Below are 27159 nucleotides of genomic sequence, written 5' to 3' on the forward strand. Positions count from 1 at the left end.
TAAACATAATGAAAGAAAAATTTTAATGTGAGAGAAGAACGTGTTATTGTGCAGTTTAAAACAAACATATTATTTAAACGATCGAGAAAACCTTTTAAAAGTTAAATAAGAGAACTGAAACTATTTATGAAGTCAGCGATTTCAAAACATATTTTAACACAGGATGTGACCAGCACACCAGAAAAGGACATCTTATTGTGGGTCTTTTTCCTCCTCTGGTCCATCTGGGGAAAAATAAAATATAGTTCAATAAGCAAACATTCTGTTTAAGCTCTTAAAATATTTCAATAATAATAATCACTCAAACAGTTCTCAAAGTGGTAAAATTGGTTTTGATATAGAGTTAAATTTTGAAGTGAACAAGATACAGTTAAAACTGGATAAATTGTTTTATTTATATCGTGTCATTAGAAGTATTAAAGGTTAATCACAATTAAGAACAATGATCCGGATTATATATTACCTTTGAATTTATTCTTGTAGCTGACTATTATTACACATTATTTCCCGACGCCATATTTGCAATTGCAACAAGTTTTTTGATCAACTTTCTACAGATCCAAAACTTTTGGAAGTCGGCTTCTAAGACAGCGTGTAAGCAGATTAGATGCACGGTATTCCATTGCAGCTATAAAAGAACAGTTCACAGATACTTGGTCGATTGCGATTGCTGTGATTTTAATTCCTTCGTCCATCTTTTTCATTAAAACAGTCATTGATTTGTAAACCTTTGACTTGTGAATATTTACCTTTTCATGTATTTGTGTATTATCACATTAACACTACCAGAAGCACTACCACTAGCATAATTGCAATGATTTTTGAAGGATAAGAAAATGTTACCATACGTTTACTTTTTGGACATACGTATTACTTCAAGCTGAATTGGGGCACTGTTTTAGAGGGCGTTGCTAGTCTAAAAGCTATCCTGTGTGTGCTTTATTCTGTGAAGAAAACTACAAGATCATTCGTTCGAAATTAGGTATGGTCTACTGTTCTGCATCGTATAAAATTCTCATTTTGCAAACAGCCTTTTCCAGAAAGGACTGTGATACATTTTCTAGTGATACGTCTAGCCTGAAGGATTGTTTGTAGTTAAGCACAAAGCTACATAATGGGCTATCTGTGCTCTGCCCACTACTGGTACCGAAACCAGGTTGAACCGCAGACATAACACTGTGCCATGGTGAGCTAGTCTGGAGATATTACACTGTGAAATAATCAGAAGTTTGCTGTGTCTCAAGTTATATATGTAAAATATGTAGCCCTAAGTTTAAGGCTCACTGTTGCGGAGACAGGCTACGACATCATGTTATTTCAAACTAAACTTATAAAGCACAATTAATTTTCTGTAATTAATTTGACTCACCAGGTGTAATTAATACCAATAATTACACATGAGAAATTCTAGCTGTCTTATTTCTGATACGATTCTTTTTACTTCAAATATTTCACTTTCTTACCTTTAAGCTAAGTTTATTATGTCACAGTCATATTAGCTTATTTTCAAATAAGGAAACTAACTATTAGTAACCCGAACTTAGACAAACAATAATTATAAAGAAACAGAAAGTCAACACCTCAATTACTCCAAAAGCGTTTTCCAAAGTTATTACTAATTAGTTTGTATTTCTATTCCACGAACTCACACATAGCAACATGTAACAATATGAAACCGATTCAACATTTTTTTCCAAGAACACATATCGCACAGAAATTTAAAACAAGTGTTATAAAAGAAAGAAAGAAACTAATTGAATTTCTGTCAATAATACAATAATTTAGAGATTATCACAAACATGATTGGACATTTGTGCTTGTAATGCCTATGACATAAATATATGAAAGACCTGTTTGTTATTAAGCACAATGCTTCACAAGTTTTCAGTCAAAGAAACAATGAATACCATGACGGTATTTGCTTTACATGATTAAGTCCAGCTATTAGAACTTACACTTTTCACACATAATTTAAAACACGTAACTGCCTGATGCCGGAATCAATGGTAATTTATTGCACAATCATTTGCTGTAGAATAGCACACTTACACGATATTTATCCGATATTACATTCGTTTACTCTAACTACTTGGATCCATACGATCTAAACTTTGATGTTGATTCAATAAGTCTATAAATAATTACACTATTTCTTCATACAAATGTAATTAGATTAAAAACAACTTCAACTGTTAATATATACTATCAGTACTATCATATAAACTTTAAAATTAACATTGATGCAGGCTTACGTATACATGAATTTTATTCTGGAAGTCATTAATTCTGTTACAACTATCATGTGGATTCATAATACGTTTTGCTAATGTACATCTACATATATAAAGATATAGTAAAGGACTGATAGTACGTTTTGGTACTGTACATTTAAATATATAACGATATAGTAAAATACTGATAGTACGTTTTGCTATTATACATCTAGATATTTAAATATACAGCAAAGTAAACTATAATTTGTTTATATATTGATCATTTATAAATTAAAGTTCCTTTCTTTTCTAAAGCAATGTACTCCTATAAAAGTTGATACTTACTATTTGTGTCTCCTGGTTCTGGATTTCCTATTTTACACACACAGCCAGGACACTTTCCTGGTGGAGGGTTAGACTCCACTTCACAAAGTGGATGGTTGCATTCTACACGTGAGCAGGGATATTCGCATTTGCACATCTTACAGCCGTTATCCCGTGGTATTATCTCACACTTGTAGCCAGCACAAACAGGCTCTGGACATATGTTAGTAACGTTGTCCACATTCACAACGTTTGCTGAAAAGTTCAAATTGAAATAATATAAAAGACAATGTTCTGATTAGTAAGAAAATGATATGAAGGGGTGAGTGACATCACAAATAATAAACTCCGATGTTTTTAATAACTATAGTATCTGAATTTACTGCAGTACAGGAGATCTTGAACAGAAATATCCAAGTATTGATTATTGAAATTATTATTCTTGTGATTTATGTTTTATTACTTTAATTTCTAAGTTATGTATTGTTTGGTACAGAGTTTTGTCGCTTGGAATTTCCTGTAGGGGACGTAAAGCGCTTTAGTTCTCATTAAACAAACTAAATCATTTTTGTACCAATAATCAAAACAAACACGCTTAACGACAAAAACCGTAACAACAATAGCGTTAATGTTCATATATAAAGTATTCAGTTGTTTTTAATTGTTCATATAATCTAACTTTCTGTGACCTCGATAACATATATTAAATATTTTGATATGTCCTCAGTCCAGTACCTTATGAATGATCCAATTATTTACATTATTACTTAGTAAATACAATATACTTTCTTCAGACATGAAAGTGAAAATTAACAACCATGAAAAACGAGAATCCAAAGACAGCTAAGTATTTTAGTATTTTTAAATTTAAAAACATCCAGTGTGAGGTGCTTGAAAAATACATATTTAAAGAAAATTTCCCAGAAAAATGAACTAATTTTGAATATGATATTATAAAACTATATCCTGCAAAGCGGGAACGAATTTTGTTATTGATACGAATGTGTGATACCTAGTTACCAGAATATGTGATACCAGTGACTAAAGATTTCAAAGTTGATGACTTATTCTTTTACTACTAAGAAAAAAATTAGAAAACAAGACAAGCTAAAAAATATTGTCATAAACTGGCTAAAAATTAATATCCACAAAAATTCTGTGTTCGCATAGTATCGAGTTTCCCAATGCAGTTCCTATGCAGTTTCGTGCCTTAGTTTGATTAAACAACCTGAAAGAAGCCGGAATTACATTATTCCAACCGATTATATCCCCATCAAAATGCCCACTACAGCTTCAGTGAACGTTTTTGCATATGGTTTGCTAGGAAGAATCCTTTAAAGATAGTGTTTACTTATAGTGAATGATTTTCCAAAAATAAGTGAGATTTGTCAAAGATCGACCCATAATTCTTGTAGAATCAAGTTAGTGGAATACTGCGTTATTGAGCAACAGTGAGTACTCATAACTGTCAATGAACAATGAAGAAGGATGCAATTCCATGGGCAGAATAGGGTAAGTTAAATCGTTCTTATAAGGTGTGATCAACCTTACTATAAACTGTGTTAAGTCCACTTGTCTGGTTTTATGTTTAATGTTAAACACTAACATTTATTTTCATCCACTTTTATCTTCTCCACCGAGCAGCGACATTGCGGACAACGACCTGGAGAATCGTCAGTTTCTAAGCTACAACCAGGAGCATCACACTGGACTGAAGGACAGGATGGCTCACAAGAACATATATTACAGCCGTCGCTTCCAACCACCAGCTTGCAGTTGTGTTCCAAACAAAGAGGTTCAGGACACTTTGAGAGATTTTGTAAGTCGTTCGCTTTATCAGGTTCTGTGGACTCTTCCTCTTTCACTAGAAGAAAAGGATTTTACACAGTAAGGTCCACTCATTAATCTGTATTAAAAATATTGTCTGGAATTTTTTGATATAGTTGGTAAATTAAGAGAAATTTTTAAGTGTCTTGAATTATTCTTGTATTACAAAATAGATTTTCTTCCCATATAAAAATCTTGTATTATTAAATACTATGAATAACTCCTGATTGGTCAGAAATTTTTTAATCAAGATTAAAACATTACATTATAAATACAGCTTTCTTTTACTCAGGTAATCATAAATATTGACAAAAAGATGTACCATACGTAAAAGATATCCAAAAATAAGACAACTTACAGTATGCAACATGAGTGTTCTTAATTTTTTGAGCCTCATCACAACGACAAGACGGACACTGGCCTTCAAGTGTTCCCTCTTTTAGTTCACAACCATCTGGACATTTAGGGAATCCACATATTTCACAACGACATGACTTACATCCATCAGAATCGTCTACCAATACACAGTCATGGCCGTTGCATACAGGAACTGGACAATGCTCATTCTCGATCTTGACTAAATACAAAACATGTTAGTACATTATCATGCACAAATAAACCTCATTAAGAACTGCAAGGCGAAGCAGCTAAGTATCTAGTCGATACACTAAAGTAGAGTACAGTATATTAACACGATTTGGGACAGGCACGTCATATGAAAAACTACAGTGACAGTAAAGTCGTGGTGAAATGAGAGGTGGCAAAACCACACTTTGGCATTTCTTGGAATTAGGTAGGTAGTGCAATGCCACCAAAATGTGGTTACTTTTCGGAAAGATGTGTAACAGCCCTTTCTTATACAGATCATAAAGATGAGTTCAGACCAGATATTTAGAATTTAAGATGAAGACATCCTTTGCAGTTAATAAAGGATCATGGATCAAACTGTAATAACAGGATCATCTAGAAAGAGACTTACAACAAGTCGTACACCATCCGTAGTAAACAAAGTAAGATATTTTGTAACAGTTGAGAACTCACCTGTGCTCCAGGTGTCAGTACACATCATAATTAAGAAGGATATCTGTCTGGTAATGCGACACAAGTCATGTTTCAATCAACTGCTTTCACTACGTATCAGTTCAACAATGACATATATCTTTAGCAAATGGTTATTCACGCTATTTTACATAAGGACATGTTTAGCAAGTCACATGACGTAGCACCTGTGTTATCAGACTATTGAAACGGGCATTGGTAAGCCGCTGTCCTTGTAGAACAGGGTTCGACATTTTGTAATGGAAACTACCCTGCAGGATTATTGTCTGAGCATAACTAGACGTAAGTGACATGGACTGTAGTGACGTGATAAGACTCCAAAATCATTTTACTACAATTTACGTATTCTTCTGTATACGTATGTTCTAGAGGTAATGACGTAATAAGACTCCAAAATCATTTTACTATAACGTATTTACTTGCTGTATACGGATGTTGTTACTATAACGTACTTACCTGCTGTGTACGGATGTAGTTCTACAGATATTTACCCTCGGCATTAATTCATCTTCTTTTCAAGGTTACGAAAAAACGACATAAAAAAAATATGAACACAGAAACTTTTCAATAAAACATATGAACATCAAGTTATTTTAGAAGTAACTGATAAATGTCATTACCCAAAAAAGTTGCAATCGTACAAATGTTTTTATATGAAAATAACAATAATATTTTAGCCCTACGTGACTTGTTATAATAAAATGTTCTACTTTTTAATAAACTTCAAACTTTGTAGTTGTATTATTAATAGATATGATATTAGTAATATATATCAATGGATCTTTGAACATTATCTACATCACTAACTATACAGTTTGTACAAACTACGTGCAAAATGCACATTCATTAAGTTTTATAGAGTGCCATCCAACATCACATGCAGCAATGTTAGAGTTACCAACTATTTATTATACCTTACTTTGCTGACTTAAGCGACAGTTAATGGTAGAAGAGAATAAATACAATACATATAGACATGTAAATGTCTATTTGAAAATAGACATTTGAAAATAATTATAAGCATGCATTTCAGATGTTCTAAAATTTTTTGCAAATGCTACATGAAAACTGTAAGATGGATGAAAGTGGTTGTTTTTCATCACCACTGTGCACGCTGACTTATTCAAGTCTGAGTCATGACTGTGACCTGCTGACGTCAGTTTATCTTCTATACAGACACTCTGCTTTTGTGTGTATAAGAGACAAGTATACTATTGAAAGCTCGCCATACTTCGTGTAAGTACACATTAGTTAATTGACATATATAGCAATATAAATAGCAGCTCTACTGTCAAGATTACTTACCTGGAGCAGAGATGGAGCCACAGATACAAGAAGGACAGTGGTTTACATCTATATTTCGCACTACACAGCCTGGTGCACAGTTTGGAGTTGGACACTGTGGATTGGCTTTGATGCCTATAGAATCATAAACAGAAAACTTAATATTATATTTGATAATTATAACTTACCATTGTCATAATGTATATAGTAACAATATTGATATCTGAAACATTTAAAGTGCTCTAATATTATGGTGATTATATTTCTACAGATTTTATATCTACGTATAAAAGCATGTGTGAGTTTGCATTTTGGAGCAACATATTTGGTTGCGATACCCTTTATGTCAATGATAAATCGCCAGTGAACAGCTAATAATCACTTTAAACACAATTGTAGGAATAATAAAAGTCTATCCTGCACAAATTTACTGATAATTTTGCAATAGAAAAATATTTCATTACTAATTAAACAAACTACTGTTTTTTGTGACATATACTATATAATCTTACGGTCAGTGAAACTGTTTTCATTTTTGTTTCTATTAAGATTCAAAGTCTTAAAATATATTTAAAATGTAATATACTGTGAAAAGTGTATCTACAGAAAACTTACAGGTTGGAAGGGGTGGACAAAATTTTCCCACACACAGTACATGAAACATAACACACTGTTCTTTTTCCGCGCAAACAACACTCTGAAAATATTAATGAAATTAGTTTAGTTCATAGTATATACATTAACGAATAGCATTCTCTTTCTAGAATGAATATGTTTATAAATATATTAAAACCCAACACAGATAGCTTCTCTGTTTAAAAATAAAACATAGTGTATAAACAATCAGAAAATGCAACCGAACTAGTTTCTTTATTTACTTAAACCAACTACAAGTAATTACCTTAAGGAAACAATGATTTATTTGAAAACTGAGCTAATTTAATGTGTTTAACCTTTACTTTTATTACACCATTGACAATTTTCTTATCAGTAGAAATATGTTAGTATTATAAAATATTACTTTAACCTTTATCACCCTAGAATACAGATGTCAGTAGTTGTCATTGTTTAACCTTTAGCTTCAACATACAATAACAGAGATTTCAGAGACTGTTACTGTTTAACGTTGAACCTTATGATACCAAAACAATGACACAATTCATTAAAAACTATTCAACACAACCTTCGTGATTGCTGAACACTACTTTTAATAATTATAATATCCAACTTTTACTTCAATAATGCTACAAAAAAGGATTATGGATTACTGTTTAAACTTCGAAAGCTGGTGAAGCATTAGAAATCAAGGCATAAAGTGTGTGATAAAAATCACGTTAACTTTGAATGATTTGTTTTTCTCATTCCTCTTAGTTTTTGCATAGTGGATTCACAAGTGGAACCATGTCAAAAGCATTATTTCGGATATATTTTTTAATTCCCACAGATCACTGCCTAAGAGGACATCGTTTCAACACAAGAACAGGAATTCGTCATTTGGGCTACTGGTTTTCAAACATTCTCCAGCTTTAGGTGTTTAATATATTAATAGTTTGTATCTAATTATGAGCCTAACTAGCGAGTTTTGATATTAAATGAAAGGCATCTTCGACAATGATTTGAAAGAGAAAAAATAAAAGATAGACGTGAAATATTATTTTAACATCCTTCGTGTATTTGAAAAAAAACAATAAAGAAATTTAGATGAATGTGTGGGGAAAACAGCAGTTAACGTGCTTTTATTGTAAAGTTTTGTCTGATCGTTGATTTCTTTGTTAAACCTTGTCTATTATTATTCCAATGATTGCTGCTGCTTAACTCTGACCTTCATGATATTAAGAACAAAGGTACTGTTGACCAAATTGTCTAACCTTAATTATTATTATTCGAAATTTAAAATAGGGATAGAAACTAGCTTATTATTTAACCTTTACCTTTATTTCTTAACTTTTATGTTCAAGACATGAAACCTTTCGAAGACACACATAAGAAAATGCATGAAGAAACTTACAGTACAAGGATCTTCCTCGGGGGGTGGTCCAATCAACACTACTTCGTCACGATCACTCTCATCCTTTTCTTCTGTAATACTCTCTAAGAGTGAAAAAAATCAGGGTTACGTTAAAACATAGGAATCCAAGATGATATATCACTGGTGAATAAGTTTAAAAATAAATATCGTTGTAATATTATTAAACTTTAAAGGTTGTCGCTAGTTGCTAACACTATGATGAAATTTATAAAAGGATCGACTCTTTCTTTTGGTTATCTGAGTATTTTATAGTATTGTAGATAAAATTACGCTTGTGTCTGAATTTTTTATGCGAAATGGAATGAATAAAACAAAGGTTTTTCATTTTGCCTCCTGGCGGTTAAATGATAAGTGTGAGGGCTTAACTCGCTAAAAACAAGGTTTCATTATTCGCAGTGGGCACAATACAAATAGCCCATTGTGTAACTTTGTGCTGAACAATGATCAAACTTTTATATTATAATGAACTCACTTTTTCTTTCTATGTATCATTAATTTAAAATTGCCAACTAAACATACTCGATCTGTTGCTGTTTTCTATCAATATGAAATACGATAACACGATTTAACCATTCAATACAAAAGATCGCTGTCACTTAAGCACAGAACAACTTCTCTAGTTGTCAACATGACAATTAAAATTATGTCAGCCTCCAACATAGAATTTGTTTACGAAAAAAAGTTCATCTCTTTGTTTGGAATTAAGCACAAAGCTACACAATGGGCTATATGTGCTCTGGCTACCACGGGTATCAAAACTCGGTTTTAACGGTGTGAGTCCGCACACAAACCGCTGTACTACTGAAGGGCACTAAGAAAAGAACGGATGATATTACAGTTTTATTAAGACGTTACTGTACGATTTATTATACATAGTATAAATGTTGCTATACGAGTTCTATTACATGTAATAATCCTGGTATAAATTAACAGGACAGTTAGAATCACAGATGACTGATGCTCCAATGTAAGCACAGATCTAAGATAATATTTTCTATCAATATAAATAAGATGACCACTTACCATGTGTATTATTTACATGTGTAGTTCGGCATGTGTATTCAGGACAACAAACACCCGGATGATAAGTAGGTTCACAATTGTCATAATCTTTATTAGGAATTTGGGGGCATGCTTGATGAATGCAAGTGAGCTCAGGGGTGTATTACAAGAGCACGTGACACAATTAGTTGGATGATTAATATCCAAAACTTCACCTCTGGCATAATACTCCTGATCAAAGTAGCAGAGATTACCTGAAATTAAACAAACGCAAGTAATAAATACACGTGTATTTTCACAATAGAAACCAAGAGTAACAGTCTTCAGCCCGTGGTTCTAATATTAATTTTCTATCAAACATTTATCTACGAGTCTTTTACCGAGTGTAAAACCAACAGTGATTTTATTTTACTTTTAGAAAATAACGTCAACAACAATATGATAATTTTTAAAATCATGGTTAATTTCTAGTTTAATAGAAATATTGATAAGCAGTATTTTTGCAAGAAAAATATGCAAAGGAACAAGCTTCAACCTTTTTAGTAATAATTTTCTTCTAAGACTCAACAGAAATAAAACAGCGTGCTTCCTTTAATGAATGAAGACAATTATACTCCATAAACATTGAACTTAATGTCGTAGAGAACACTTAAATAGCTTTATGTTGAGATGTGATAACAAACACACACGCACACATATAGATATATCTTGTACGAATTTTATAGGTTTCTCTATAAGTACAAATATATATAATTTGAAAGTAAGAATAGAGTGTTATAAAATTTTAAGATATTGTTATGAGGTCTTTGATCTTTCATGAGTCCATCAACGCAACATCAGTGAAATCAACAGTAAGAACGACAAGGAAAAGAAGATCCGGTACAACAAAAAACGAGATAAATTAATGTGAAGACAACAGAATATACACCACCACCATGACGAACCATCAACCAACCTCATGAGTATATACACCACCACCATGACGAACCATCAACCAACCTCATGAGTATATACACCACCACCATGACGAACCATCAACCAACCTCATGACGAACCATCAACCAACCTCAAGTATATACACCACCACCATGACGAACCATCAACCAACCTCATGAGTATATACACCACCACCATGACGAACCATCAACCAACCTCATGAGTATATACACCACCACCATGACGAACCATCAACCAACCTCATGAGTATATACACCACCACCATGACGAACCATCAACCAACCTCATGAGTAACAGATCCGACAGACAGTTAAGCAATGAAGAGATACATTTGCTCAACAAAAGACTCAACTTTTCAGTAACACCAAGAAATATTCTATTACCCAAATTAACTTGAAAAACTCCATTCTACACAAACCGAAAGCACCAAGAAAAAAAGGAAAACAACTTCGACAACAATTACATCGACAACCAACAACCTATCTTTCCAGATGGAACTGAAAACACCTATTTCCCTGAAACACTTCAAAACAGTATCTTAAATATGTTTTTCAAAGAATTCTCAAGCAAAATCATCGTCATAATTTCACAGAAAAAGAAGCTAAAATACGAAAATATTTAAATTTTATAAACAACTTAAAACAAGACATCAACATCAAAATTCTAAAGCAGATAAAGGCAAAGCTATAGTTATAATGAACACAAATGAGTACATTCGAAAAAATGAATAACATTATGTCAGATACAAACAAATGTAAACCAATACACACAAATCCAACAAAAACACATGTAAACCAACTAACAAAAATGCTACTACATATGAAAAAAACAACAACAACACAATCTTAAAAAAATGTAGTCTTACCTACGCAAAACCGACTCACGCACTCTACAACTATAAAGCACCCCCAGACCTGACAAACACCATTTCCACATATGTTGACCTATGAATCATTTAACTACAACCTTGGTAAATATATAGCGTGAGCATTTTTTTTAAATATATAACATCAGCCGGCTCCTTTTTCAAAGACTCTTTTACGTTTAAATCTATCATGGATCAACTAAACCATAAAGCCTTAATAGCCAGTATTGATGTAATCTCCCTCTTCACAGAAGGCTCAACTACCGAAACCTGTAAGATGTTTTTAGAACTTTACACCCAAGACACCAACCCTTTAATACATAGCCCCAGCAACCATTTAACAGCTCTTATAGAATTTACTACCACCAAAAGTAACTTTATGTGTAATGCCCAAAATTACCTACAAATGAATGGCTTCAGTATGGGCAATCCCGTACCACCAAACCTATCCAACATTTTTATGACACAGATTGAATCTTAATCGATCAATTCAGCCTTACACCCTTCACTATACTGGTACAGATATGTTGACGATACAATTGCTGGATTTACATTTACAGACCATATATTTAATTTTTTCAATCACGTTAACTCGATACACCCAACATTAAGTTTTCCTGTGAACACTAGAAAACAAACCAAATAGCATTTCTCAACCTCAAGATCACAAAAACCGATACACAATTCAAAACAGAAATCCACAGAAAAATCACCCATACTGGACTATACATTCCCTGGGACTCGGCACATGAATCAAAACAAAAACTCAACATGTTAAGAAACCAAATAAACCTAGCCACAAAACTATGCTCACCCGATAAAATCAACAAATTAAAACAATACTTCATCAATATCAATAAATTTCCTCCAAACACGGCTGAAAAATTACACACACACACACACTTAGATCAACAACACAGTCAACAAAAAACTTGCTTGCTTGTTTTTGAATTTCGCGCAAAGATACACGAGGGCTATTTGCGCTAGTCTTCTCTAATTTAGCAGTGTAAGACTAGAAGGAAGACAGCTAGTCATCACCACCCACCGCCATCTCTTGGGTTACTCTTTTACCAACGAATAGTGGGATTAACCGTCATATTATAACGCCCCATAGGCTGAAAGAGCGAGTATGTTTGGCGCGAAGGGGATTCAAACCCGTGACCCTCGGGTTACGAGTCGAACGCCTTAATCCAACTGGCCGTGCCGGGCCCACCAAGAAATAAACAGTAACAAATTCAAAGAAACAACAAACCAAAAAACCTTACACTGCTGCATACCATATATTCCCGAGATCTGAGAAAAAATAACAAACATAACATTTCAGTAAATACCAAGTTTATTGAAAAACCAGGTAGAAAACTAAAGTCCATACTACGTAAAATAAAAACTACATTGACAAACACGCTGCAAATAATCTATTGAAACTCTTTTAGGCTTTGGAATGTTTATGATCATTGAATTTTGAGTTTCTATTTGCAAAATTACCTAATTCTATATCTCCTTGTTTTATAGAATTATCTAACTTTTACCTTCTAATTTCTTAACAAAAGTAAATTTTTGAAAATAAAAATAATTATTCCCGTCCCATTTTCTTATTTAAAGCATGTTTCACAAAATCCTCGTTTCAATCAAAATTTACTTTAAAAATTGTCATAGAAAGTAGATTGTACAAAACTAAATAATTCTCCCTATTCTACTCGTCAGATAAACCCATGTTTTAAAAAATCGTTTAATTATTTTAGTCCTAGTTTCTAGTCATATTATATTGCAAAAATTCTCAATCTTCCTGTACTACAAAAAATAAATTTCACAAAACTGCTTAATTCTTACATTTTCAATTTACGTTAGAGCCTACGTTCTACAAAATTATCTACTTTTTATCCCATTTTTAGTTCAAGTCCGTGTTTTACACAGTTACCTAATTTTCCTTTAATCTTAAAAAAAACTTCTTTATAGTTTAACTAAACTTTTCTGACTCACTTATTTGTTCAAAATCTGATTTATGATAGGCCCAAATCGAAAAATACAAACAAACTAAAGATGCCTATCAAACACGTTAGCCCAACACGCAAAATGAAAATATTGTATTAAAACAACCTGCTACGAAGAAAAAATAACACAATAAGGCACTAAAAACATAAGAAAATGAAATAGATTTCAATTACTTATGATTTTGAGCGTTTTCGAATAGTTTTTTTTATTTGGAAGTAAAAGGCTCGTAAAGAAGAATAATCAACTACTAAGAAGAGATCAAACTTCTGGATCTCTGCAAATCTAAGGTAGTAAAACCATGTTTGACAAACATGTAGGTGTAGTGTATATCTACCATTAGAAACAATAAACAGTCAATGATTAACGTTGTTGAACACGAAATGAAATAAATAATAAACAAAGGACGATCAAACATTCATTTTATCAAACAAGAATGCAAATAAAAAATAAATAAAGATCTATAATTCATTCATTTTGTGGAACATGACGCGAAAAAAGCAAAGAACGATCACTAAATCATTTTGTTAAACACGAAATGAAAAAAACCAATAAAGTACGACTAAAAACTCGTTCTGTTAAACACAACAAGAAATAAAGGACGATAAATCACTCATTTTGTTAAACACAATATGAAACAAAGTACGACAAAAAACTCGTTTTGTTAAACAAGGCAGGAAATAAAGAGCGATAAACAGTTTTGAATTTAAACAAATAAATATCCTGATTTAAAGTTTATTGATTATGGTCATGATACATATTACATAGTAATTTTCATTCTAACCGTGATAATTTATTTATTTCCTTAACCACGTGAACTAATGTTACATACATATACACAATTTAATGTCGACTTTACCATAATCACATTAGATTCAAGTTACAAATCAATATTTTCAGTTTAACTTTAATGTAACAACAACAGAGAACAGTGTATGATAGATTTGTTACTGTATATACAAACACACACATATATGTGTTTATCTCTTTATGCAAATATTTTGCTTTAGTATTTAGGCCAAGTATGGAAATCATTAAAACCTCAGCTACAACACTTTTAAGATGGTGCTATCACAATTAAAAAGGACAGTAAATTTATATTAATAGTAAACGTTTTTTTTTGTTTTTCAGTAGAACTGTCTGTAGCTGCAACTTAAACCTTTTTAAGGTAACTAACCTCCCCAACAGTTCATAATTCTTACTTTTATCATCTGTTTCTGGTTCCACTGCGTTTTCAAATGTAGGGTTTCCTTCAGATGCTGTGAAGAAATATAGAAAAGAAGTATATAAGTAAACTTTAAAGTATAAAATGTAAATTAATTCAAATGTAATATTTTGACGTTGTTTTGTAGTGGTTTATTAGTATATTTAATATTTTAAAGTATTCATGCTGATGATGTAAAATTATAAATACAGAATCTTGTAATAGCCATAATATGGCAGATGTAAATATTATTTGTTCCTTGATAAGAAATATTTAAATTAATTATCTAATTCCAACTAAAAGCTAAGTATGAAAGAAATGGGCAGCAAAGAACAAACAAAGTGAAGATCATAAGCATTTCTTCTAGACTTTCTACTTTAAAAAAAATTTGTTACAATATTCCATAATTAAATGTGATATATTATTTGTAGTAAGAATCTAATAAAGTGAATCAGAATACAAGCAACACTTTTACTACGTGTAATTTATTGTATACAACTAAAGTTAATATGAATGAAAAATAACATATATTTCATAATGTTTTGTTTTGTATAAAAGTGTATTAGTATGTTTAATATTCTAAAGTATCAGTTAAGGTAAGGGAAAAAAATACAATAAAACAAATCCAATTCAAATTAGTTGTTATTCTTACATTTCAGTAGCTTTTTGAGGATATGCGTAAATAATGTTGTATTGGGTAAAATAAGTCGCGTTACTTCCAATAGAGAAATTCTATCAAGCAGTACAAAAACTGAGAGAAGAGTACCTTAGGTAGAAGTGTGGAGAACAAGAGATGAAGAAATAAATATGTTAGAAAAGACGTGGAAACGAAAAGCAATAGGATATAAAAAAAACGACCACACAAAACAGAAAAACACAAGACGGAAGGAAGAATTGTAAACGAGTGAGAGATGTCATTATAATGTGCAATGAACCATGATTATTTAATAAAATATGGATTTGGGGGACATGTTTGATAATGTGATCCTACTGCAGAAAGTGACGGAGAAAAGTCAAATGGTAAAGAAACATCTTGACATCAAATATGAATGGAAAGTCAAAAAGGCAGAGAAAGAAAAGGAGAAAGAGAGAATAATAGAATGTCGTAAAATGTGAGTAAAAGGATTCTTAAAAGGGAAATTGAAAATAGAGAATAGATAAGTGAAAATTTAAATGAAACAAAATAACAGGAGACAATAACTGTTGCTGTGTAAAACTATCAGTGTGGAGCAGATGATAAAGATATGGAAGTAAAATTGGAAAAAAAATTATGGGTATAAAAATACAATTTTGGTGTAAAATATGATGTGAAGTGTTGGAAAAATTAAACAAATAAGAATACAATGGAAAGGTTGGAAAAACTGAATACGGAAAGGTTTGTTTTGAATTTTATGCAAAACTACACGAGGGCTATCTGCGCTAGCCGTTTCTAATTTAGCAGTATAAGACTAGATTGAATGCAGCTAGTCAACACTACCACGTCCAACTCTTGGGCTACTCTTGCACCAACGAATAGCGGGACTGACAGTCACTCATAACGACCCCACAGCTGAAATGGCGAGCATGTTTGGTGTGATGGGGATTCGAACCCGCGGATTACGAGTGGTGTGCCTTAACCACCTGGCCGTATCGGGCCGAATAAAGAAATGATTGGAAGTATTGAATAACAGATTGAAATGGGACCAGGAAGGGAAATAGATGTAAACATGAGCAAGAAAATCAGAACTCATTGATTAAAAGCATGAAAATAGAAAACAGGATTCAGTCAACTGGATGCCAGTTATAGTGAGGATAAAAGATAGACAGTAAGTTTAAGACGAAAAATCAGAAAGTATAGTTTGAAATTGGAAGTAGAAAAAGGAATTTTTAAAATAAAAATGAAAATGGTGTCAGTTGTTGTTGTTTGTTGTTTTGAATTAAGCACAAAGGTACACAATGGGCTGTCTGTGCTCTGCCTACCACGGGTATCAAAACCCGGATTTTAGCGTTGTAAGTCCGCAGGCATACCGCTGAGCCACTGAAGGGGGGTCAAAAGGGTGTCAGAAGAGCTGACAATAACTAAAGAAGAAAACTATGAAAGCTTCTTGGAGAAGACGAATAAAATTTTGAAAATATGGTAGAGCAGATTTAAAATGAAAGAGAGAATCTAATGAACAATAAGAAAGAAAATCTGTATGTTTGTTATTAATTTCGTACAAAGCTACATGAGGGCTATCTGCGCTAGCCATCTCTAATTTAATTGTGTAAGACTAAAGAAAAGGTAGCTAGTCATCATCACCCACCGTCAACTCTTGGACTACTCTTTTACCAACGAATAGTGAGATTGACAGTCACATTGTAACGCGAGTATGTTTGTTGTGACGGTGATTCGGAGCACAACCCTCAGATTATGAGTCGAGCAGCTTAAACACTTGGTCATGGTGGTCCAAAAAAATATGAAAGAGAAGTAAAGATGCATATGAAAAAAAAATTAAAAAGTAAAAAGAAAAAGAACAGAACAGCTAATTCAACAAAAGAAATAACGGAATCCAGCACTTCAAAAGATAGGAGATTAATATGTTCAAGTGAAAATAGAAAGGAAGGTGAACAAATTGTGAAAGCGGAAGATTCAAGTGAACATAACAAATAGAAGATGAGGAGGACGAAGTAAATTACTAAAGGAGTTTATTGTCATATTTATTACGCATCCACGAGACCAAAATACTGAGCGCGCTATAATGGGATACTAACAATACACACATGAATTCACAGTCCACTAATCTACCTGTCATTGGACAAAATATATATTTTTAAAAGAAATTTAAACGTTTTGAGAAAGGAAAAGTTCAAGACAACGTGCAGAGTATAATGAATTTTATATGGATTTAATAAAATAAATGAAAGTCAAAGTTTTGGCAAATATTTCATGAAAACATTTTGTATGAATGAAGTTAAAATAGCTTGGTTATCCACATAAATGTGATTTGAGAAAAACAGTTAGGTTACATGAAAAGACAAACTATGTAAAGATATAAAAGTATATTACATCTGGAACAAGCAGCAACATGAATTTAAAACGGGGCCACGTTTTCCCCATTTTCCCCATTTATATTATGGAACTTGACTTTTTATATACCACTTATGTGCTTGAACCCGTTTTTCTAATTTAACTGTTTTTGTACCTGTAAAATAATGTTTTGATTGGACATCACTGTTGTATTGTGTTTTTGTTTCGTTTTGAAAAGCAATATCAGTTATTTCTATTACTTTACAGGTGTTAAGGTCTGTTGTTAAGCACAAAGCTTTACAATGGGCTATCTGTACTCTGCCCACAACAGCGTTAAGAAGATGTAAAGTTTACACTTCATGAAAAAGTAGTTTATATATCTAGATGTTTTGTACTTTAAAACTAAGAGTATTTGTCTATTTGTAAACCCTATTAGACAAACTGCAATAATTTTATATGTTTAAAACACACATTCCTGAAGGTGTTCAGGTATGCTCTGCACTCTCACCAGTCCAGGTTAATGTTTATCAGTGAGATTTTGTTTTGTGCCGATCCCCCTTTCTTACTATATGTTCTTCCACTTAACAATGAGAACAACATTGATAATTCTATGTTGCACAAATTTTGTTCCTGGATAGTATGTGTTATTTCTTAATTGCTTATGTTGTAAAGGTGCAGAAAATGGCCATTATTCCCTTCAAAATTTGCTTTTGTGATCTGGACAATGAAATTTAGAAATTAACCTATTTTCTATGTAAAACCGGCAAATTTGCACATTTTCATTTACATAAGGTCTGAATAAAACAACATGTGAATCAAGATTTACATTTAATTAAAGCTATACAAAAATTCTTAGAAGTGAGTACCTTTTCGAGATTTGCGACTGAATGTAAATCACTTTCACGTATCAGCCCCCCCAAATATAGTCTCCTATCATGTTTTCGTTATACGCTCCCAAGTCACAAAAGCAAAGTTTGAAGAAAAAAATAAGTCTTTTCCATTTACTTTAGGCATAAGCAACTGGGAAATAACACTTTCTGCCCAGGAACAAGAAAAAGCAAACATTTTGTTACATAGAGTAATTTTACTACTTTTAACTGTTTAGTTAACTTTATGTAAAACAGATATAAAGCTTTTGTTTTCAACGTGATATAAGCATGTTTAGATCTTGCTAGAAACTTAATAAGAATTTCATTTCAGTGTTTGGGACATTATGTTAGATTTGGTCAATAGTTTAGATTGGGTTAATAGTTTATATAAAGTCCTCGCAGCGTTACTCCACCTTAAACAACCACTATTGTATATTTCGATTGTTTATTCATATCAAAAGTAGCCATATCTAGTCAAAACATTTTACATGTCAGAACTTTTTACACGTCAGAAAAATGGGGAAACTAAGGCCCCTTTTTAAATTCATTTTGCTGTTTGTAGCAGTCGCATGTAAAAAAAGAGGAAAACTAAGTACTCTCCATTCTTTCTTGTTTAACATACGAAATCTGTTCAAAAAACACGCGGACTGATGTCATAAAACAAAATGTACTTTATTGAGAAGTTACAGGTCTGGGACCTCTTCAAAGTACTCTCCTCCCCAACGCACACACTTATCCCAACGGTGTTTCCACTTGTTGAAACAGTCCTAGTACGCTTCTTTTGTAATGTCCTCCAGCTCCTTCGTCGCATTTGCCTTAATCTCGGGAATCGTCTCAGATCTTCTTCCTTTCAAGGGTCTTTTGAGTTTGGGGAACAAGAAAAAATCGCAAGGAGCAAGGTAAGGTGAGTAAGGGGGTGGGGAAGAACAGTGATCGAGTGTTTGGCCAAAACCTCACGAGTTCTGAGGGCTGAATTTCGCAGCAACGCGATGCATCTTCAATTTTTCGGTCAAAATCTCGTACCAAAATCCAACTGATATCCCACACTCTTCAGCAAGCTTCCTGACAGTCAGACGTCGATTTGCCCGCACCAGGGTGTTGATTTTGTCGACGTGTGGGTCGTCAGTTGACGTGGAAGGACGTCCAGGACGCTCATCATCTTTAATGGACTGTCGACCATCCTTAAAACGTTCATGCCACTTGAAACATGCCGTACGCTTCATAGCAACATCACCGTAAGCCGTGTTAAGCATAGCAAAAGTTTCAGTCGCAGATTTTCCAAGTTTAACACAAAATTTCAAAATTTCACAGCAAGTCGTTGCTCCTTCAGGTCATTCATTCTGAAATCCGCCAAACGAAAAAATCGCACTTCACTTAAAACCGCGTAGCTAATACACAAATAAAGATATCTGCAATCAGGAAATGGCGTCGTAATCAGCTGATCTGTGCGAACCTAGCGACACCAAGCGGATTCCCCTGGAACCAACTGGAGCCGCGCAATTCAAACAGTCCGCGTATTTTTTGAACAGCCCTCGTACTTTTACATTATATCTTTACACGGTTGGCCTTTTTTCAATTTGGCTCTTTTCTGTACATGTTAAGGGTTTATACCAGATATAACTTAACGTGTTTTTTATGTCAAATTGTTACACATGACTGATCCCTTTATAAGCAAATAAATGTTTAGGGATTAACGAGGAAAACTGGTGCCGTCTTTGAAAATTACATGGCTCCATTTATACTGTGAAAACAATGTCTTAACTGTTCACTCCAACACATAAAATGGTTTAACATTATTTGTTGCACTAAAGTTTCAGCTGTAACATAAAGTGCCTTGCCAAAGTGTTCGCTCATTTCCGAAGTTCCACATAATGTTGTCGCCTGAGATTGAAATTATAAAAATTTTATAATAATATAATTTTATAATATTTTATTTTATAAAGATTTATTTTTGAGGGAAGCATAGTACACGTTTCAACAGGACATTGGTCTGTATTTTTTAAGGATTTGAATTACTAAAATTAATATACAAATTTGTTACAAATGCCTCAATTGGAAAAGAAATAGCAAAATTAGGAAATGTTTGTACATCTTCATGTACTTGAAAGTTGAACAAGGTCAGGAGATCTTTAGCTATGAGTAGACTTTCTTTAATGTGGAGGTCAAGGTCTGAAAGAAAGTCTACTCATGGCTAAAGATCGCCCGATCCTTAACGGTCGCAAAGCTCTTTAAATCTAAAATGGTTCTAACTTTTCACACCTCAGTTGTTATGTAATGGATATAAATATTGTTTCGTATGTCTCATTACCGCTTCTTAAGAAGTAAGTAAATGCCCCCCATTGGCACAGCGGTATGTCTGCAGACTTACAGCCCTAAAACCCGGGTTTCGATACCTCTGGTGGGCAGAGCACAGACAGTCCTTTGTGGAGCTTTGTGCTTAATTTAAAAAACAAACACAAGAACTAAGTAAACTAGTGATTATGTTATTATAATTTTAGTAATAATCATCTTTGTAACAAATTTCGCTGAAGATGGGATAAGTTATTTCGAAATGTTTGAAACTTGTAAATAAAATGTTTTTCGTTTTATGAAGAGTTTTCATCTTTATTATTAAATTTCGGTTTCCCCATCATGAATCCATTGCTACGCATGGAAAGGAACTTATAGAAAGTTTGGACTTAACTGATAAAACGCTAAACACTTTTATAAATAAGTTAACTATTTGGGTTCAGGTTTGAGTATTCAATTTATTTCGATACCAAACATGTATGGTACATTACAAAGCGTAATCTTCTTCAACAAGTTAAAAACAAAGGCATAAATAAACTAGGTTGGATTGTTCTTCAGTTAACTTACAGCAGGGACAGTACATTGTGTAACAGAAGTATGTAGCATTATTTGAAGAATAGGTATTATACTGGGTAATAAAATAATGTTTCTAAAGCCAATTACAGCTTGTTGGATAACATACGTCATGTTGTCAATGAAAGCAATATGTCATTTATTAATAACAAAAGACATGTTAATAGCGATGGTATTATTTTGTTGCATAACAGAAATCATATTACTTACGACAGTGATAATCTATTGGACAACAGGTACTGGCATGGTATATTGGAAGACATCCTCTTCTAAGCTGGTGGAGGTGCTCTTCCAAAAGACAGTTGACTTTCCTACAACTAGAACTGTCTACTCCGCTCCATTCTTCAGTACAAATACACGTTAAGCAACTGTCCTCATCAGGATATATCCGTTGTCCTAATTCGTAAGTTTTGCCATTATGCTTACAGGTAGCTCCTGAAAAAAGCGGTGGACATAGATTCAAAACAGGTTTCACGGTGCATTGTTCAACTGTTTATTATATACTTATTCTAACCTTTTAGGACGCGTTGTCTCAAATCTAACAAGAAATTATAAAACATTTTCGAAAATAAGTTTTTATTTTATTTTAAATTGGTGTTGTCGCACAGATAATTTTCACGAAATTTATAAGGATATGAGCTTTCATAATTTTCATAAAGCAATATTAGTAGTTTCTCTCCATTCGATTTACGTTGTTGTTATTTATGAACAATTTTGGCCTCTACTTTCATGAATAAAACCTCCCATTGATTCATTTAGCCGTATCAAAACAATTAAGAGATTTTCAAAACTCGTAACTTTACAGTAATGACAAAGCGAAACCAGTGCTTAGAAACAACTATTCTCCGTCACACATCTAATTTATAGCTAAATATGAATCAGCCATCTGAAGTGAAATGCAAGCAATTTATTATTCAGTATACTTTATCAAATGATTGTTTAATAATTATAGTTTTACGTCTTTATAGTTCACGAGATTTTACTTTAACACGAAGTACAATTTTAATAGAAAGGGAGGCATGGAACAGACGTTGTATGTTTAAAATCTACGTCTTGAGATTGTCCTCAATTATCTTTTATCATTCCTTTGAAATAACTTTTTTCAGGGAATTTTTAGTGTCTGGTGACGTCTGACGAAATGCGACGCAACTCCCAAGAATATCCTATACATGCGCGACAGGACTGATATAAGGTGGCCGCCCCTTTAAATTTATCTTTCTTTTTCGTGGAATGTGTCAGTTAGTTTAGTACGGTAGAAGCTGGTGTGACGACGTATAAGGCTAAGGTCAGAGCTAATAGCACAAGTATATGGGTGTGATCTCTACCACGATGTTAGACTGATACTAGAGCCAATAGTATCAGCATATGGGTGCGGTCCCTATCATGACGTAGAGGTCCGTACAACCATTTGCTGTTGGCATCATACGTCGTCAAATACGTCATATTCTTGTATGGAAATGTGACCTGGTTTCATATTTGTTTATATGAGTGCATGTCTGTTGTCTGGCTGTAGGTAGGATGCAATTCATCTGTTAAAAAATATAATAGCTCAAATGTTGTTCTCCAACTGAATCTATTCTTGACACCTTTACGAGCAAGTTTATTTGTCCCTTACTGTAAATGGAATACATATCACTGAGCATCTTGAAAACAGGCTAGTCTTACGAAGTACATTTCTAATCATCTGATTATAATTATTAATAAGGCATCAATTTATGACTGCATACATCAGATTAAAGTTGTGAATGCAGCGAGACAAATCAGTAGATAAGTTATGTCCTGGGTGAGGATCCGCTCTATTCATGTAGGATCCTGAAAAACTGTATACTGTTTTTAAAGCAGTTTCAAATCCTGCTAACAACACTGTTAAAACTTAGAGCAATCTTTAACAATTGTTGTAATTGGTTAGCTTTAATTTCTCCAATGGCTCTGATTTAAATACCCAAAGGTATTTTCTCACATTCAGTCATGAATCAAGAAACAAGGTGAGTGATTTGAATTATGAGGTCCACTTCAGATAGACAAGACAAAAGTGTATAAGACCAATGCGTATATAGTATAAGTTATTCCAGATCACATGAGGCGCCTGATTTTTGTAAGTAAGAAATAATTACATTGACTGATTTTATAACAACTGTTCTCCATGGTCACAGCTATACGAAGTATAGAATACCTTTTAGTCGTTCTGAATAATGAAGTTATAATATTTCTGTAAAAAAAGTTTCAAATTTCATTTAAATTATTTTTTTAACTACTGTTTCTAACAATGTCGAAGATTTGGTACGTTAGCAGTAAGATTTTCAGGTTGTTGTTTTTGGAAGATTAATCAGTTTAGCGTTAAAAATGTGCCAAAAGTAACGTTAACTATTTCTTTAAATCTCTAAATATTGTTACAACTATCATTGCTAGCATCAATTTCAGTATCTTTCACAGAAAAGTTAACTTATACAAAATGGCTTTCTTCCTGCCAAAAGTTTTACAAACATAACAAGTTCATCAAGCTGATGCTAGAACTCCATTTTCAGTAATGGTACTTGAAATAGTTTTATGACGTAACGTTTTACTTGTATCATTACTAGAACTCCATTTTCAGTAATGGTACTTGAAATAGTTTTATGACGTAACGTTTTACTTGTATCATTACTAGAACTCCATTTTCAGTAATGATACTTGAAATAGTTTTATGAGGTAACGTTTTACTTGTATCATTACTAGAACTCCATTTTCAGTAATGGTACTTGAAATAGTTTTATGACGTAACGTTTTACTTGTATCATTACTAGAACTCCATTTTCAGTAATGATACTTGAAATAGTTTTATGAGGTAACGTTTTACTTGTATCATTACTAGAACTCCATTTTCAGTAATGATACTTGAAATAGTTTTATGAGGTAACGTTTTACTTCTATCCTTTAACAGCTTAATTACTTAAATAAAGCAAAAATTTAAAGTTTGATAAATGGGAGTCTTAAAGTATTGTGTAGTGATCTTATAGATACTAATGATCTGAATAAGAACGTTATTTGCTTGAATGACAACTTTTTCGCGTTACAAAAAATCACCTAAATTACACGGTTACTTACGTTGGGGTTGTTGGTTCTCCAAATCTAATAAAAAAAAAGATATTTATTACCCTCATAAAATACTACCAGAAACGTGCATTTATGTCCTTATAACCTACATAAAGAACTACAACAAGTAAAATAAATTATAATTATTTTTAATGAACTATAATTCTAGTTATCTAATTTCCACTAGATTTCACTTTAATACATGATAAAACTTCATACAATTCGGATTCATCTTTAAATGGACATCATTATTAGACATCTAAGCATGATTGTTATCTAAGTGAACATACTTTACAATTGTATAGACAGTAAAAGTATAAATAAAAAGAGATTACAAGCTCATGAGAAACTAATTTTAGAAAGTTACCATACTTTAAAGAACAAGTAAGTACAAACAATAATAATGAAATAACCTTAATCAAAGTTATTAATTCATTAACAAAGAACAACTTATGTTTTATACTGCATTTGTTTGCTTGAATTTTTGTAACTTATATCATATATACCTAGGTGTACTATATTGTTCTAATTTATGTTTTCAAACTATTCATAAGTTTTTCTATCAAAACTAGTTCTGGTAAATATATTACGACAATCACAGTAAGACGAATGGATTATTCAATAAACTATATAAACAAAGTTACAAAACAACTGTCACGATCTTCGGTGATATATTTTACAACACTGTTAATAAATAAGATTATAGATAAAGTTTCTACATTACTTTAAAATAATTGTTCCTGTTTACATGAAATATAAGTGGGAACATTAACATTAATGAAACATTATTTTATCACAAAACTTACCACATGTTGTACGGACAGGACAGCAACTTTCTTTATCGTAAATATGGTAACATCCAGATTTCAGTGGAGGCAAAAATAGTTCAGGGCACTCAATCGATACACAACTGAAAACAGCGCCATCTTCAGGTTTATGTCCTTGTTGGCATGTGCACTTTCGACATGGATCAGTAACGACGATTTCTTGCCCAAGTTGATAAGTTTTTCCTTGATAGGTGCACACTTTAAACAGATAGTAAAATATAATTTAATTACTTGGAACATATGATTTCCAAGGTCTTCTTTCAAAGCTCAATCTACAAGTTACGATTTCAAACCACCTTTGTTGAATTTCGCATGCCGTATGGACATTTAAATTCTGAAGCAGTTTTAAAATACAATAATTCATAATAAAAATCCCAATCTATTAGAAGTTTAATAGTAAACTTTTTACAAAAGTCCTTATAACTTATATCTGCAAATACCAAAATTATTCGTGTGTAACTAAAGTACAATACCAACATATCATTTCTTAACCTCAAAATTGCAAGAACCGATACACAATTTAAAACAGAAATTCACCGAAAAACCACCCATGCTGGACTATACATTCCTTGGGACTCAGCACATGAAACAAAACAAAAACTCAACATACTAAGAAATAAAATAAACACAGCCATAAAACTATGCTCACCAGATAAAATTAACGACGAATTAGACAAAATAAAACAATACTTCATCAACATCAATAAGTTTCCTCCACAAACCGTAGAAAACATTATACGCACACACCTAGACAGAAAGCAAAATCAACCAACAAAAGTAAATATATCTCAAGAATAAAAAAATCACGAAACCACATACTGCTGCATACTATATATTCCCGACATCAGCAGAAAAATAACCAACATTTAGCAAAAACTAGTAACAAAATATGACATTCCAGTTAATACCAAATTTAATCAAAAACCAGGCAGAAAACTAAGGTCTATGCTATGTAAAAACTACACTGACAAACACCACACCAACATTATTTATAAAATACACTGTGATAACCGCCACGGCTTCTATATTAGAGAAACAAGTAGAAAAATGGAAACCAGATTCAAAGAACACAAAAAGTCACCTTCACACGTTTCCGAACACTGCAAATTAAATAAACACAACATAACCATAGAAAACATCCAAATACTAAATAAAGAAACAAACGCAAAATTAAAGAAGCCTTATTTACACAACAACATAAGCCCAAAATAAACCAATACAAAGGAACACCTTTATACCTATATTAATAAATATAATCAAATATCTAAGCACGCCCTCTACATTCCTACACTCAGTTATACAGCCCCCTTCAAACATGTGGTCAGCTGTCGGTCAGTTACCTCTTTCTTTCTTTGTGAACCTGACGATGACTGAAGAAGGTCGAAACGTTGTTCGCTCGTCTACATAAAAAAAGTCTCAACCCAAACCAGCCGTTTTTACATATATATTTTTCTCTACAAGTGGGTTTTCTCGTCATCACTGATTGTAAAGAGGATTAAAACAAATCGTATCCCAACTCTGGAAAGCAAAGTGTGTCATTTTGTAACAGGTACAAATGCAAAGTTCAGTAGCAAGAGAAGTCTGCGCGTCCCAGACAATAGAATACATCATAACCAAGAAGGATCTTTGTCTGGAATAGAAGAACCACGAGCCACGTTAACACAGGCTCTTTAATGACATATCCAGGAAGGGAAGACCATCTGTATGAACTGTACAATACCAAGAATAACTGGCAGTACGTGGTGAAACTCAATGAATGACATATCTTGAATAGCTGTAACAAGTCTCAT

General features: G+C 32.7%; 1 protein-coding gene across 1 annotated transcript; it reads right to left on the reverse strand.

The window, feature by feature from the left end:
* LOC143236477 (kielin/chordin-like protein) lies at positions 1-27159 on the reverse strand. The gene is made up of 13 exons (XM_076474763.1): positions 27090-27159; positions 25349-25567; positions 24555-24578; positions 21681-21905; positions 14752-14808; positions 9760-9870; positions 8716-8798; positions 7323-7404; positions 6729-6842; positions 4723-4941; positions 4144-4401; positions 2559-2792; positions 1-224 (listed from the first exon to the last, which is right to left on the reverse strand). The coding sequence occupies exons 1-13, from the start codon at positions 27157-27159 to the stop codon at positions 193-195; spliced, it is 1728 nt and encodes a 575-aa protein (XP_076330878.1). The 3' UTR covers positions 1-192.

Source organism: Tachypleus tridentatus, chromosome 13, assembly GCF_004210375.1.
Source record: "Tachypleus tridentatus isolate NWPU-2018 chromosome 13, ASM421037v1, whole genome shotgun sequence".
NCBI classification, from domain to species: Eukaryota; Metazoa; Arthropoda; class Merostomata; order Xiphosura; family Limulidae; genus Tachypleus; species Tachypleus tridentatus.

What these genes read in the sequence shown, in the direction of transcription:
- LOC143236477 (XM_076474763.1), bottom strand. Translation starts at nt 27,159, where the DNA reads ATGAGACTTGTTACAGCTATTCAAGATATGTCATTCATTGAGTTTCAC. An exon ending in TCCAATAGATTATCACTGTC is followed by an intron (nt 14,809 to 21,680) that starts GTAAGTAATATG and finishes ATTTCTTCACAG; the next exon opens with CATCTGAAGGAAACCCTACA. An exon ending in GAACACTCATGTTGCATACT is followed by an intron (nt 4,402 to 4,722) that starts GTAAGTTGTCTT and finishes CTTTTCTTCTAG; the next exon opens with TGAAAGAGGAAGAGTCCACA.